This window comes from Triturus cristatus, chromosome 5_2 (assembly GCF_964204655.1).
Source record: "Triturus cristatus chromosome 5_2, aTriCri1.1, whole genome shotgun sequence".
Taxonomy (NCBI): Eukaryota; Metazoa; Chordata; class Amphibia; order Caudata; family Salamandridae; genus Triturus; species Triturus cristatus.
Window position 1 is genome coordinate 505215741 of NC_140588.1, and position 16878 is coordinate 505232618.

General features: G+C 38.4%; 1 protein-coding gene across 11 annotated transcripts in view; it reads left to right on the forward strand.

Annotated features, from left to right (window-relative positions):
• PDE1C (phosphodiesterase 1C) overlaps nt 1–16878 on the forward strand; it is a 1636609-nt gene that overhangs the window by 1129451 nt on the left and 490280 nt on the right. For all 11 annotated transcript variants that reach the window (XM_085607521.1, XM_085607513.1, XM_085607514.1 and 8 more), the window contains one exon: nt 2631–2747. In XM_085607521.1, the coding sequence (XP_085463647.1) occupies nt 2631–2747 (117 nt within the window). The remainder of the gene's footprint in view (nt 1–2630; nt 2748–16878) is intronic.

Genomic DNA, 16878 nt, shown 5'->3' on the forward strand with positions numbered 1-16878 from the left:
ATGTCTTGTTGCCTGTGGGTTTCCTCCAGGGTCTGATGTTTCCTGTTATCTATTTTTTTGTGTCTTTCTGGGCCACGACACTGGGTGTGGAACAGCTGGGCTGAACCAGAAATTCACAGGTTATTTTGGAAATAAGAACAGAAACGATTCCAGCCCTGTGCTGCCCTTGCCACATGGTTTTTGAGTGTTTTGGAAAGATGGAAGGTTGAGCGTTTGGGTGGAAGATGGATTAAGAGAATCAATGACATCGTCTTCTGGAGCATTGGCATGATCGCTTGTGATCTGATTGCTTTTTGGGGGGACAGAGAGGAGAGAAAACTTTAAGAGTGTGGAGTGAAGTGCAAACCTCTGGAGGAAGGTTGAGTAGCATCATGGTTTGAAATCAGAAGGGATCACATGTATTTTAAGTATGGTGATGCTCCCCAATGAAGAAATTAGCAGGATAGTAGGCAGTGTGCCAATTTGGTGAAACTGGAATTCACCAACTTTGGGAAGTTTCTTGTTACGTTTACCACCCTTGCCAACTTGACAAGTTGTTGAAGTTTAAAATGAATAGCAGGTGAAAAAATTCAGAACGGTAAATTTGCTAGGAGAAGAAAAAAGGCAAAAGGGTTACTTTTGCTGTGAAACGTCCTCCCTTTCCCAAACAGCTGCGCTGGAATATTCTGCTGCATAAAATGTTTTTTGACAGACTTTTTGCACACAGATAAGGGTTTGGAACGTTACGGACTTCTCAACTTCCTGAAGTTCTGAAGGATGTCACTTTCATAAAACGTTCCAGTGCTATAATAATTTTGCACACCCCTACTGAAAAGTTTGCATGTTGTCAAGACAAAGAGGAGGTTTGAATGGGGTGTGAATGAGGGTGGAAAGGTCAATAAACAGGTTTATTTCGAGTGTTCCCTATAATATGGATTTCTAATGACATGAAAACAGCAAATCCACTTGTAGCAAGATTCGGGTCGGCTATTGTAATTTTTATGAGGGAAGGGAGAGAGCAGCCCCCCTGTGGGTGTAGTCAGAAGGAGATGACAATTCAAGAGCTACCGCCAACACATTAGGAGCCTACCGGTATTTCCAGAGGTGGTTTCTCCCATCTGCGAGGATCAGTGTTCCTCTGTTGCTTGAGGGAGCAGTTGGTGGTTGAGAGCCTTTAAGGGAGCATCAGACATGACAGGCCAAAGTGCAGAGGAGCATGTGGGAGTTGAAGGATGACTGAAGCATGTTGATGAAAGAGAGTAATATGAAGTGAAGTAAAAAATGTGTTAGTGTATGAAGAGTTAGTCAGGTGAGAATTTTCTCTTAGATATTAAGGCTTTAAGTAGTGGGCTGAGGGGAGCTGCTGACCAGAGGGAGGTCTGCCCACCGGGGTCTCTGGAGAAGTGGTGAGAGGACTGCACAGCGGGTTTGGACTACCTTTGGGCTATGATATAGCCCAACATATATATGGCCTCCATTTTGGTTGCCAGCCACCATTTTAACGTGGTAGCACGGTGGCTGGCATCGTGTATCAGCTTTCCCATGGCTCTTCAGGCATGTGCAGGTGCCGCTGCTCACATTGTGACGTCTTTTTACGTTGCCGTTATCAGCACAGTGCATGCATTTGAATTTAAAAGGTTATTTCTGCCTTCTCACACACGGAGATGTTTAACTCTTGAATGCATACCAGAATAAAAAAGATTTGACAGTCAGGAACTCAATTTGATTTTGCATTTTACTATAACACATGATACTATCAGCCATTTCTCACTTGCCAGGCACCAGCTTGTTGTTCTGTGGAGCTTGTCGTTTTGATTGCCAAGTGCTGTTGGATGAAATGCCAGAACTGGTTGAAGGTGATATACATGACAAGTCACTTACAGCTGTGTTTTTAAATGTTACTAAATTAGAAACAGAATTACTAACAATTATTAACAAATGATTAACAGAATTTCTTACAACTTTGCATTTGCAGTGTGCTCATGGGGTACACTACCCCAAACCTCAAGAGCCTGATAACTTTCTTTTCTTTTCTTTTTCTGTAATGTCTTAAGGTGTCACCTAATGTACTGTCATCGCATTGCACTCTACCTCTACATAATTGTTCCTTGTTGTTTATCCCTTCATCGGTTTACCATGAGGTTTTTTGCTTTTAGTACTTAAATAATATGATTAGATCTTTATTTATGATGCGATTAACGATAATATAATTTTTTGCAAAAAGGTAGGGAAGGGTATTGCCGTTTGGGGATGAGATTTTACTCCTTGCTAATGTTTTATTATGATTTAAATGTTTTGTTGTTACACTGCACTTTAATTGATCCCTTTCTTAAATATTTACCGATTTTATATTGTGTATTTACTGTGATATAATGAATTTCTTTCTATTTTTCTGCTCAATAAAAAAAAGAGCCTTATAACTGAAACTCCTTCAACCAAAAAATGAACAGGCCATTGGAAGCTAGGGTTCATTTCTAAAATATAAATTCTAGAACTTGAAATTGACTGATCCCCATTGCTGGGATCTTTCACTCAAATCCTACTTAGTGTGTGTGTGTGTGTGTGTGTGTGAGTATGACTAAAACGCACATACATGTCAACAATAGCGGCTGTGTGAACTAATCCGAGCATAATCTTCCTTCCCCTGGCAGAATGTAGACAAGTGGTCCTTTGATGTGTTTGCACTAAATGATGCCAGCGGAGAACATGCCTTGAAATTCATTTTCTACGAGCTGCTCACGCGCTACGATCTAATCAACCGCTTCAAGGTACGTGAATTTGAAATATGGGGTATGTTTGTCTTATTGACACGCGAGAGTTTTCTAGAGGCACATCTAGCGCCTAAGGTATCACCACTGTGTGTTTTTAATAATATTGTTGGCCTTGTGTCCTATTTTGCGGGAAAACTCCAACTTTTTCAAAACAGATAATGAAAGTATATTGCTAATCTCCTTGACCTTCTTTTATTGGCATTTTATGTTGTCGCTTTCATAACTTTCTCGCGACTTTTGCATGCGTAAAATCAACGCCTTTCTCTTTTTGTTGGTGAAATATTTCACAATCCTCTCTTGCAATAAGATCTAATCGTTCCACACAATCATGAATTATAGACAAGTAAATATTTAGAGGATGGACAGAAGTAGAGCCCTTAAGAAACCAGTGCCAGGCTGTATGACATCACGTGCACGAGAAGAGAGTTCGAGAAGTGAATTATTAGTTGCCATAGATGCTCAGCCAGGGCACTGAAGGCAGAGTGGGGGGGATGCGGTCTAATCATTTTATGTCAGCCATAACCACTAGTCTGACAGCTGCAGATTGGAAAAGCTCGACGACGTCAAGGTCAGGTTTTTGAAGTACTAATAACAGTGAGCAGGGAATTATAATTGTTCAATTGGGAGGGGGCACGAGCCTGGTGAGCTGTTTTGAAATGTTTCAGATGGAGTGAATCGCTACTTTGATTAATGGTTTGATCCTGGGCCACTTGCTGTTGTGTGCAGGGAGAACAACAGAAAAAAAGCCTGACGTCAAATAAGATCTAATTCATTTTAGGAACGGTACATGGAAAAATGAAAGTGTATGTGGTTCAAAGTACAGTTATTGGCTTATTCAATTAGGATGCTGCAAAGGCAATTATTCGACAACTTCTGTTTGTATCAGGGGCCCATTGGTTGAAAGGAAAATGATGCAAAAAGATCACGATAAGAAAATCTCCACTTGCAAGTGGCTATCCTGTAGAGAAATGAGAGAACTAATCCTAATAAATAATGTACATGCAGCCAGAATTGCTATCAGTGACTCACGTGACTGACCTGAAAAAAAAAGCTAAGGTCAGTTTCACATATTAGGGCCTAATTATGATGTCGCACACGCCCGACATTGTTTCGGTACTGGGACCGACCGACCTCCTGTCGGCGGTCCCGACCGACCAATTTGGACTCCTATTCTTTACAATGGGAGCATGTATTCCAACCGGGATGCATGCTCTCATTGTAAAACGGCGAGGTGCAGTTCATCCCAACGTGCACGGATCAACAGGGGGGCACAATAGGTGCCCCCTCTGCCTCCAACCGGAGGACGTGCACCCATGAGGACCCCCTGAGTCAACTTCCTACAGGCTTTCTGCATCAGAAAGACCAGGCCAGCACATTAAGGCTGTAGGAATCCGACATTGTAATCCCTCGGGTGGAAAGACTCTCCCTTGGTATTACTGAAGTCATTCTGACTGGTGGACAGGCTCTCCGAGCCAGTAGGAAGCCAGTCATAATAACCGGTAGGATTCCTTGCAGACCGACACCATCCTAATGGGTCGGTTGGAAAGGATTCCGACCAGCTGATTATGATGCGGTAAGAATGGCTCAGCCGACGGTCGGAGACGTATCCTACTGCATCGTAATCAGCCCCTTAGTCTTAATAATTAAAAGGGTGAATAGGCAAGTTGGGGCATTTATGTGACTCAAAGTAGAAACGTGTGTTTTTCGGCATAGAAATGAATTATTATATATTGTCATGTCCTTCCCGAGGGGTATGAAGCGCTCTATAAATGCAACTGCAATACATTACTGGAAATGAGCAGGCATTGTAAACCTTCCTTCAAAGCACATATACAATAATACATTGGTTCAACAGCATTTATAATACTTAAATAAACAAATTCTGATATAAAGCAGCTGAATAGCAGGATACCCATAGGTTCAGAGGGAAATGGGACTTATTCTGCTAAAATAGCATTGAATATTACAAATCTTAAAATCTTTAACCGTTAGAAAGTAAAAAATAAATAACATTCCTAAAAGCTAAAAGAAATGTTTTTGGTGATGTTTACTTTGTAGTACTAGAAGCCTCCAAGTAGCTGAGAGCTAAAAATGATTGACTCAGTTACACGGATAGCATATTAATATATACTGTGACACCTCTAAAGTATGCATTCTATCTCTGTTATTTGTTTATGGTGTGCACTGAGCTGTTTGTATGGGCCAATCATGTTGTTCAATCTCATCCAGCATTTTGATCCCTGAAAAAATGTGGACATTTTTAATGAAAGGAATATTTTGCAATTCTGACATCTTGTCCAATCATTACATTAGTGAAGACTATTCAGCTGGCGTTTTGATACAGAAGCCCATTACTGGAACAATTCAACAGTACACAACTCACTTGGTTCAAAGTAAAAATGTATATATAATTATTAACATTTTTCAAAATGTGGATAATCAGTTTCATGTAATTAACCTGCTCTACAGAGGCAAATGAAAAAAGAATTGAAATAAAGAAATCTTCCTTGGCAGGACACAATATCCTAATTAAAAATAGAACATGGCAATGTTGGAAGCTCTACTGAAGACAAACAGACAGACCGCCAACAAAGGCTGATATGGACCATATGTTCCAGCATTCAATTGATTGCCTTTCTGTTTATCCCTGTTTAATTTAAACTATTCTACCCTCAGTGGATGGAATATTGTAATAGCATTACAGCCTTCTGTCTTAGGCTATACAGATCTTTAATGTGATCACCTTAATTTTAGGCTATTGCTGTGGCTCAAGATTATCATTCAGGAAAAAGGGCCTATAACAACTGATGTAGGACCTCAGCAGTTGTTACTCAATATAACAGTGCCATATTTCATCACGCACATCTAAAATATTGCTCAGCCCTTTTAAAAATCAATGTTAACTTTAGTAATGCTTTGTTCAAAACTATTTAAACACCCTTTATTTGTTTAGAGCATGTCTGAGGTTGCAGATCCTAAGTATTCACTCTACCCACCTGTGGTAAATATTTCTGACATACTTCAAGAAGCATCTTTGATTAAAGGTGTAGCATTATTTGCATATATTGCACCACCTATTTTCACCCTATTACTTCAAATGCAGTACATGTTATTTCAAAGGGCGTTCCTGATATTAATTTATGGGAATATATTGGTTGTAAATCATGTCATAGGGTCTCACCTACTATTGTAGCAATCATTGTGTGTTAAAATGACTTCATTAGAGATGGGTTGCACCTCTTGGCAGTTTAGCTGCCTGAGGAAATTAGGGGTATAATCTAGAGGTTGGTGGAGGCAGGACATTTACGCAAAAATGACAGAAGATCAGTCCGCAAATCTTTAAGTTCCCCAGCCCCATTTATAGGCGGCGTATCTACAAGATATCCACCAATGGAGACTCAGATGTTTATGCTGGCGGAAACCTTAGATCCTCTAGCCATCGGCTAAAGTGCAACTAGGTAACAGTAGCAGGGCATCAGTTACTAGATTTGCCTGCCTGGGACAACCATGCAAGACATGGTGGTTTCAGTCTGGGAACATAATCAATGGCACTGATGCACTGGGAATTAAATGCTATGCGTAAGTGTCAATAATTTATTTTTATATTTGACAAACAGAATCACATATCTGTTTTTAAAATATAAAAATGATTACCCAAGAGGTGAAAAAAATGGCATCCTTTTGGTTTTCAGCTCTCCTGTAAGTGCATTCTCTGCACCTTCATTTTTGGTAGTTGAGTCCACACCAGGCAGTCTGGAATCGTGTGGGAGCAAAACCATACCCCAGCCCAGCGCCTATGTTTTTACAACTACTTCCTAATACATATGTTCTTTCTGCAGTCTCAGGTTTTTCGTGTGCTGCTGTAAGATCTAGGCGACCAGGCCCGATTAATGGGATTAGGGTCTAAAAGCTGTATTTTTCCTCTGTATATTAATGTATTTCAATTTTTAATTCTTTTTAACACTGATATATGAATGTATCTATGGTCTTGTGTTCTTTTATGATTGTATTTACAATTAAAGAAAGATTTAATGATGATGATGACCATCAAATAAAAAAAAAGGTGGTGTAGGCCTAAAGCCTTAGAAAGACCTTAATCTGTTGCTGTTTGGTTCTCTGGCTAAACTGAGATGGCAACATTGATCTTTAGGTAAGACCTGTTCATTCACTGAACAATACAGAGAATGAATAGTCACTAATTAAATGTAAAGCTACAGAATCATTAATTATTACAAAACAACATTTTTACATTGAGAGCTTTTGGTTGGTATAGAGTCCTGTATGTGTCTATTCAAGCACAATTACATATTTTTAGCTAAGCGCTATAGATTTGTAGAAGTGCTCACCAATTTCTGGCATAACATTACCCTATACATTATTATATGGGTAGGGACTGAGGTGACGCAGTTTATGAATGGGTATTTCTTTTACTAGATTAAATTAAGTTGGAAAGAACACCTTCCTGAGGAACACTGTAAACAACAAATCAAGATTTGAGTGGAATTTTTAACACAATAAACATGTTTCACCTTGTTTCTTTTTAATCTTAATCTTAAAAATGCCAGTAAATAGCAATTTCACAGAGTCCCTCTTTGAAGAGTCATTGAATTACTTCACACTGGACAACAGAGATGAAAAAATCAGATAGTAGAGAGGGCATCTAGATAGTGATTTCATGAATACTGGCATCTCCTGTGTTACTTTCACAGAAAAGTGAGGTTCAGATAGCTGTTGTAATGAATACAATTATGAAATGAATATGCCTCATGTGAAAGATCTTAAAATGTGTACATAATATTTGACCCTTTAGCATCAGCAAGAAATGGAGAAATACCTGAAGTGTTGAAATAATATATTGCGCGGCTTACCTTTCTGAAGTTGAGGGTCAACTTTACCGAATTTGTAAAGTGAAAGGAACAAGATAAGGAATATCATCCAAAAAATGGATATGAAACTGTGAAATGGCTTTACTAGAGTAACTGGTTCATGTTTTACTTCATGGTTATAAACATAACATTTAAAAATCCATTTTACACACACAATAACTGCTGCTAGCTAGTTTTACTTTTTAAGTAATCCTCTATTCATGTTTTTATGTAATAGCTCGTTATATACACTTTTGTCTGCTTACTTTTTTTTAGTGTTGTAAGTCTGGTATAAACTTTGTGTTGTGATAAATATATCTTATATTGGGGAGGAAGAAATTCAACTTTCTACCAATGAAGGACATTACACATATGTCATGTTGGTGGTGGAACCCCCTCCAGATTTAGACCATCCCATCTCAATTCCACATGCAAAATTCTGCTTTACCTTTGTTATTAGTTAAATATGGCAGCAGTATTTCCTTAGAGAAACGCTGGAAATATGCCCTAAAAAAAAGTAGAATGCAAATTTTATGCACATCCCTTACCCAATTGATCAATTATGAGAACCTCCTTTGTTGAAGGGGATCACATCTATATCCCCTTAACCAATGATGCAATTTCTAGTATGTAAACCATGGATTGATCAACAGTGTATGGCGGTGCCAACACTACCAATGCCAACTCCTTCACTTAAGTTTACAATTGATGCTCATTTGCATGTATCGGATAATATATTAAATGTTTTTTCATGTTTCTTTAACATTTGATGCTTTTCAGACATCCAGCTGTGCCAATCCAGTCTTTACATTCTGTAGCTGGTGGATCATAAGCCTGCTAATTGTGTGTTTAGAATACTAATTCCTGTTATTTGGTGGCAAAAGAATAGTTGCATTGGCCCAGCAAGTTTGTTGTTGATTTCGTAGAACTCAAATTCAACTAACATTGCAATTCTTTCACTAATGTAAATTTCTATGTAAAACCATTACAATTTCTGTTTGCACCTTTTTCTAAATCGGACACATAATGTACTTTTTATTGAAGAAAACATGATTTTTTAATACACCTGTCATTTCAGATAAACACAACAAATTTAGCTAAATCCTTAAACTCCTACCTTTCTGCATCATGTAATCATGAAAATCCCCAATGTTATATATTTACATGAATGAGAAAAACTTTGCAGAGAAATATCACAGGAGTGTTGCATAATAATATATTTGGGTGGAGTTGGTCATGATGGTTTCGCACCCTTTTGTTTTTTTTTGTTTTGATAAAGTTTGTTAAAGATATATTTTCTTGTATATGTGCCAGAACTTATAAACTAAAATTGTATAAGATTCAGCTAACTTTGTATATATTTACCTAAAATCAATTTATAACATATTTGAATCATGGTATTATAATTGCAAGTCATGAATATTTGCATTAAGAGTTCATTTAAAAATTCAGATTCCACATGTAATACATATTGTATAGCCCATATCCATCAATGAACCTTAGTTCAAGAGAGACTACTCCTAGCTTGTTAGTCAACTCAACAAAACCCATTAATGATAAGTATAGCTTTAATCAAATTTAAATATGGGCCTCTGTTCAACTATACTGCATTCCAAACACATGCTATGCTTGTAATTCACAACGATCTGTAATTATACTGCCCTCATCTATACATCTTAAAGCTTTGGAGTTCTACTGCCGTCGTCTGTGCATCCTAAAGTTTTCTAATTTCTTGAATATTTTAGTTCTTGCACTAAGGAACATTAATAGGTATTAAGATAAATATGCAACACCCAATAGCAATGACACTTGGAACCGGAATTCTGAAATTAATCTTTAATTCATTTATTCATCACTTGATATAACCAGTTCATGGTTCAATGATGTTATAAATTCATTTTGAGATCTATAATGCTTTAGATCAGTTATTTGGAGACTTGGACTTGCACATTCCTATTATTTTAACATATATTGAGTTATGCTTTGTTTTCTTTTTTTTGTTTCACTTGATATTAACTTTGCAAAAATGATCAAATTAATGAAATATGTGATAGTAAATTTGAGACAATCTGGCAAACTGATTCAAAGTTAGCATATTATGACACGTTACCAAATTCAAATAAATAAATAACAGTAGCTCATTGCCATAAAAATTCCTTTTTGTTACACATTTTTTCTAAGAACTGCACCAAGTGTGTACTGATGCTAAAACAGGAGCACCACCACTGTGCTCAATGTAAAATTACCTGGCTGTGTCATAATAAAATTCTCATGACTGTGCCAAAGACCAAGGGGCTATATACTTTTCGAATTTGCTAATGCTTTGATATATGCTGTCTTCTTAATATTCAAGTTAATATAAGTGCAACACTTATTATTGTCTCTTTCGGTGGCAATTATTTTATTGATTTGGGATTTTATACACTAAATATAAGAGAACTATATCAACATATTTTTGGAAATACTTTTCCTTTTCTGTAATTATGAAATGTACTCCTTCTTTTCCACAGAAAGCCTGAAAATATCCTCATGTGCATTTATGTCATGTTTTAAATGCCAACTACATGTTGAACCACTTATATATGACTTTTAGTACTGGATGACACAGTTTTAATCTCACAAACAGCAATTGTTCTCCAGAAACTTTTAAATGGTTTTAACAGTTTTATGATAAACCCAAGGCTAAAAGTAAATCACCAGAAATCATTTATTTTGATCTGCAGTCCAAAACACAGCTAAACTAAATCATTTTTAGTTGGCGAGAACCCGATCACTAAAGTTTTATATTTTAATTATCTAGGCATCCTGTTTGAAGCAAATTTTTCATGGGGAGGCATGACTAACAAGAGAATACAGAAAATGGGAGTAGTGTGCAAATCTGTTTTTAGATTCACAAAAATGTTGGGGCACAAGCCAATTAAAGAGATGGTACAGCTATAAAAATCTAAATGTCTGGGTGAGGGAGCATATGACGCTGGAGTGTGGGGCCACGAAGCACATGTTAGAATGTGGGCTTTCAAAAACAAGTTCCTCTGCCGGGTACTGGACATCTCTAAATCACCCCAAGCTTTATCTCTCCATAGTGAATTGGGTATGTACTATTTGTAGGACAAAGTTAAAATGGCTCCCCTTTTACTCTGGAATAAAATTTGGTGTACCCCACAAGCAGGTTTTTTGAGCGACATTCTGAGTGATTGTCTGAATTTGTACAGCTTTAATTATATGACCTGATTAACCTTTTTGAATTTCCAGATAGTATTGGGCCCCGAACTAAGACCATTGTTAATGAACAATTTCTCATGGTAAATTAAGTGATTAGAATCACCAGATCAAGCCACTTAATTTCAGTTCTTAACTATTAGCCAACTTCCACAACGCCGGGATAGAGCAGTATCTAATCTGGGTGGATAAAACAGAACACATGTTTTACCTTACGAGGCTCAGGTTCCATTCAATTCACTATTTGGTTGCTTTCCCCAATTCGGTCTCCTGGTTCGAATCTCTTCCAGGCTGGCCTCAAAAGACAGTGCATTTTATGTTATATAGCAGTTTGAGAAGAAGCTTCTTACTAACACTTTTAAAACACAAACACTTACATTGCACCTAGAGGGGTTGATTTGTTTTAAATGCTTAAAACTTCTACAATTAGTTTTTATGTCCTTAATTATATTTTGTCTACAATAAAATATGAGAAGGTGGTATGCTTCATAAGAATATTTTAGCTCTAATGATTGTTAACAGTATTTAAATGAATGTTAGCCTCCACGGGTGCCCAGAAATCAATTTTTGTATCATTTGCTAAATGTATACATAAATTATATTTTTTTGGTGTTTTAAAATGTTTGCTAATCGTTGTGTGATGTTTTCTCAACAATCTCCGACTCTAAAAAATTATGATGTATAATGTATTTTTAAATCAGTGTTTTCAGGGTCATTTTTATGACCAAATAAAGACTGTAGAATGAATGAATGGACTCTTAGTACTCAATCTTATACTCCAGAAATTTTGGGCAAGAGGAAAGTAGCTGTCTTTACTAGATATGTTGAACAGTGCATGCAGAACACAGATATGATCTAGGAAGACTCATTCATGTAGAGTGTAGCATTCAAGGTGCAACATTCCAGTGTCCTTATACACTGCCAGCCATACATTCACTTTTGTCCATGAGTGTTGTGCTTGCAGTGCAACAGGGCATACTACAAAACACTGCTCAAAGCCCGGTTTTGCACCAGGCACAGCCTTTACCTGTGCATAGTACAACACTGAGTCTAGTGCAGTCTTTGTGGGTTTCAATGTTGGTTGGCATGAACTAGATCCATAAATGATCAACACATCAATTAACCTACTTTAAATCTGAAAAGTCTCACTTGTATAGTTTTCAATAATATGTACCATGGACAGTGCTTAATTTGTAAAATAATAAGTGCTGAGTCCTAATGTTCTGCTCAGAAGCTGGCAGCTAATGCTATTGAAGGTCGGCGTGTCGAATTCCACGGCTTCATGGTCTTGATTTCACTTCATGCCTCTTAAATCCACTACCTGACTCTCCCTTCCTCTTTATCTCATGCTATTGGGTTCTTTTTCATCTTCTTTCTCCCTTTATCCCTGTAATTTTGTTTTTCTCTTCATCTTTTGTTTCTCGTGCCCTGGGTCAAGTTCTGTCATGGAAATATAAGCTCTGGTCCCCAAAAATTAGCGCTGGTGAGCTCCACCTGCAACCGCTGGCTCAAATTAAGCACTGACCATGGATCCTGCACTCCTGCATCAAAGTTGGACACACCTTGTGGATGATTTCATTACAACAAATGAAACCTTTTAATAAATTAACTTTATTCACAATCTTCCGAAACCGAAAATGTAATTTTTGAAAATAATTGAAAAGTAAGCACCAAAGTGAAACAGTATTCAATATTTTTTCAATATATGGAACCAGACCAAGAAGCAACATGTTCTGCCATTCCTTTCCAAACCTGAATTACTTAATTGAGGCTATCTGTGTAGCCTGCTCCATAGAACAGGCTACCCAAGTAACCCATTTACAGTAGTTCAGAGAAAAGCCTGCCACATCCACTCCTCTGCTCATCTCTTCCAGCTATCAACCAGCGCCTGCAAATACAGCACCACCAGTTTCGTCATTTTCATTTGAACATGTGAAATGTGTATCTTTGTAGTATTATTGAAAACATTTTTTGAGCATAAAATAACATTGAATGTGTCATTTCATGGACAGTTCAGGATGTGTATGTTGCTTCTAAATATTTAACTACTAGCAATGTGCATATTGTTATTTCTTGTGCTAGCTTATCTCACAGTTCCTGAGCACCACATCCTACATGGACTTTCTCTTACAATACAAAGTAGATTGTTTGCACACATTCAATCAAAGGTCCAACCTCGGACCATCAATGGGCAAAGGCAGGCAGAGTCAAAAACAGAGAAGCAGAGAGATAAAGAGCTACTGTGCAACCCAGAGTCCTTCTACGTTTCTTAAACCAGGAAGGCGTAGAAGTTATGAAGTTCTACAAGTATGGTATGAACCAAATAGACACCCCTATGTAAATAATTGACCTCCTAAAAACAGAAGCAGTGGAAAGCACGATGTTTGGGACATATGCCAAAGAGGAGGAAACGTACTGTTTGCTGGATAAGCTTGCAACCGACAGGTGCTGAATTAGTAAATATGACATCTGACTGAATGAAAGTCAGTCTAGGGTATGAACCCCAAGGGTTCGAAATCAGAGAGCAGGTGAAGGGACCAAAATTCCTACCCATGGAGACATGCCTATCGATTTTTCCTTCAGCATCTTTAAGTGTTCAGGGCTCCTTGAGTCAACCTCACAGTAACAAATCAGACAACTGAGGGGCCGATTCCAATCCTGGAAAAAGGCTGTACGAATCGTTGTACGGAGCGTTTTCTCCGTACGACTCGTACCCGGTAAGCTTTCCGTACAACCTAGGAAGTACGATTCGTACAGAAAGCCTCTTTCCGTACAAATCGTACAAAAGACCGTACGGGTTAAAAAACACAACAATTCTGATCTGGAACAGCCTGTATGCGATGTCCGGACGTATTTAAGCAGCGGTTTCTGGCCCAGCAAGTACGATTTGTCCCTACGGCACTCCGTACGGCTCTTTTCTTACGGGAGACAAAAACAGCCGTAAAAGCAGAGTCCCCAGGGGTGCGAGTCATACAGGCATACACCCCCATGCATTGTGTATGTACGGTGCGTACCCCCAACATTGTGTATGTACGGTGCGTACCCCCAACATTGCGTATGTACGGTGCGTACCCCCAACATTGCATATGTACGGTACGTACATACGCAATGTTGTTGTAAGGTGCGTACATATGCATGGGGGGCCTGTACGACTCGTATCCCGGGAACAACTTTTTCCAGGATACGAGTCATACAAAATTCGCTTCATAGCGGGTAAAGTCCTTCCCCGTGTAGGAACGTTTTCCGTACGATTCGTAAATCGGAAAGCCAGTCCGGATCGTACTTGTACGGTAGGACTGTATTTTTACGATTCGTACGGAAAAGTGTCCGGGTCCGTCTCGTACAACTTTTCCCGATCCGATTCGTACGGATCGGGCCGATCCGTATGTATTTTTCCCGTAGGAATCGTACTTCACGGGTCGGACGGGACTTGTACGATTCGTACGGAAAAAATTACGGATACGAGTCGTACGGAAAAAAAAAATACAGGATCGGAATCGACCCCTGAGTGTAAATTTGAGTAGTAGGACGGCAACAAAGCTCTGTTTGCATTTAGTTGTCAAGTACACATCAAGTTTTTAGTCAAATCAAGAAAGACCTGAAAAAACATTTTTCAGGCCAACATCCTTAGACTTGGAAAGTCTGCTACTCTTGACCTTAGTGTGCTTTTTGTAAAATAAGTGGGGGAATGGCATGCCCTTCCTTTTTTATGTGCATTTATAGTAAAATTACTGGCAGTGAATCGTTTTAGTGGGGATCCTGAAACAAACTGGAGGTGATACACTGCCTAGGACAACAAGTTGATTTATCATGACTTAACTACCCTTATTACACGTTTGGTACACTGCCCTAGTCTGTGCCGCAGGCATCTTTTTAACGGGTGCTCCAGACACAGACCGGGACAGTGCATCATATTAAAGTAAATGTGATATCACAGGTGCAACTGCAAACATGTGTCTGTACTCGGGCCAGGGCATTCATGAAAGGGCGGGCTGGCTGTTTGAAGTAAGTGTGCCTCCTGATGGCCTCTTGGCCTCTGTGTCCACATTTGTCATTCAGAACAGGCAGAGAGGCAAAGTGTTTTCTCATTTGCATTGGGTCACAGCCCCATGCATACGATGGAACACCCCTTGTAATGATGCCAGCACAGCGTCATGATCATTATTTCAGAAGGGGCCATATGAGCAGCCACTTCCATAGAACAAAAAGGCTCTGAGGGCACCAGCATTGGGCACAAGAGCCTATGATTCTATTGTACCACGTACTGTAATGTGGTCCCTGGATCTCTCATCATACCCCAACTACATGGTGTTCTTGAAACATTCATGCATCCAAATTTAAAACTGCCAAAACGAAGTCACACATACACTTTTCAAGGTGTATATTTCAAATATATTAAAAACACGGCTTGTTATATTGAAAGACTGTGTGTAGCCTGATTGAAATGGGACGCTTTTAATAAAAGGTTGCAATGCTGAATTTTCTATTCACCAAATGCTGCCATGTATGAATCTTAAAATGTCATTCTCTGATCTTGTTTCGAAACAATTTTGTAGCCGCCCAGTTTGATGCAGCTAATCAAACAAATTCAAAGGAAATTATTATTATCAATGGTTAGATTAGGTAAAAGAATACGTATTTTTATTTTGAAAAAGCAATAACAGACAAATTGCGCTAATTATGCCAAAACACCCATTCACAATTCTACACACATATCTACATTCATTATATAGTGTATTAAAATATTGTTGGGCCTTTTAATACATCTAATAAGAATGAGAATGATGACGATAGTTCATGTGCGTTGGTCCAATAAATGACAAAATGTTGATGTTTGTGTCCAATTTGCAATTTTTAAGAAACATTGTCAGGACTGTTGTGCTACTCTAGGCAGTTTTGTCTCTCTGCAGAGTCATATGTCCATTGGCTAGGCTTCACCTTTTTCTTTAGTTTCAATATAATATTTTAAAATTCATAGAAGGTGTCTTTTCTGAATTGATAAACTTGGAATGCAAAGGGAATTGTGGTAGATCAAAAAGCCTGTTTCAATTATTAGACATTTCAAAAATGCAAGTAAGGCATCTTTCCTCACTTAACAAATAAGAGGATGCAGAAAGGCTGGATTGGCTTTTATTGTTGGTGCCATCAGAAGCCAGTGGGACTAGTTTAGAGTTGACAAAGCATAGTCTCTCCTTACAGTATGACATCACTAGCAAGTTGCTGAATTCTGTTTTTCCTGATGTATTAATTAGATATATAGACTCCTCAAATGTTTAGGATATGGGCAAATAAGATATGAAATTCTATCCATCGAGTAAGTCAAAGGGTGAGAAAACTTTGGCATGGGTATCCTGTATGGGGCACTAAGACTGATGAAGGTCTGAAGAGCACTGCAGCACGCTACTCCATGGTAGCCCAGTGTTAGTCATTTAGTGAAACACAAGTGTTACTTTCTCATGCTGTTTCCTCTCAGTGTCATGGATTTATTCCTCATGAAATTGTTGTGTAGTTAGAGATATTAATGCTAATCTACAAGTTTGTGAGTTAGTGGGATGCTTCACAGAGTTAACTATTTGTAGTACCTGCAGGTTAATGCCATATAGCATAACATAACTTGTCATGCAGGCTGCGATGCAGTTATCAAGCAATTTCCCTATAGTTCTTAATTACAGCATTTTCTGTGGGGAGAATTGTGTTATGCAAGAACAACAAAACCGTGGTCTATCATGACGGGTATTGTCGATAAAACTTTTAATGTAAGATTGTGGTAATTGGACAGCTAAGGTTGATACTAAATATGGGGGATCTCAAGAGCCTCACGGGTCGGATGTCTAACCCTCTGATGCAATTGCTTAATTCAATGCATTAGAATGACATTTGTGTCGCTACCTTAACACAAGCCCACAGAGCAATCCTGCATAGGCAGACTTTTCAGGCTACTATCAGTCTCTCTAGATGAGTCCAGGGACACAATGGCAATCCAGACAATCTTTTGTTTATGAATAACACACTGAAAGTTAGCACTAAGAAACAGGGACATTTCG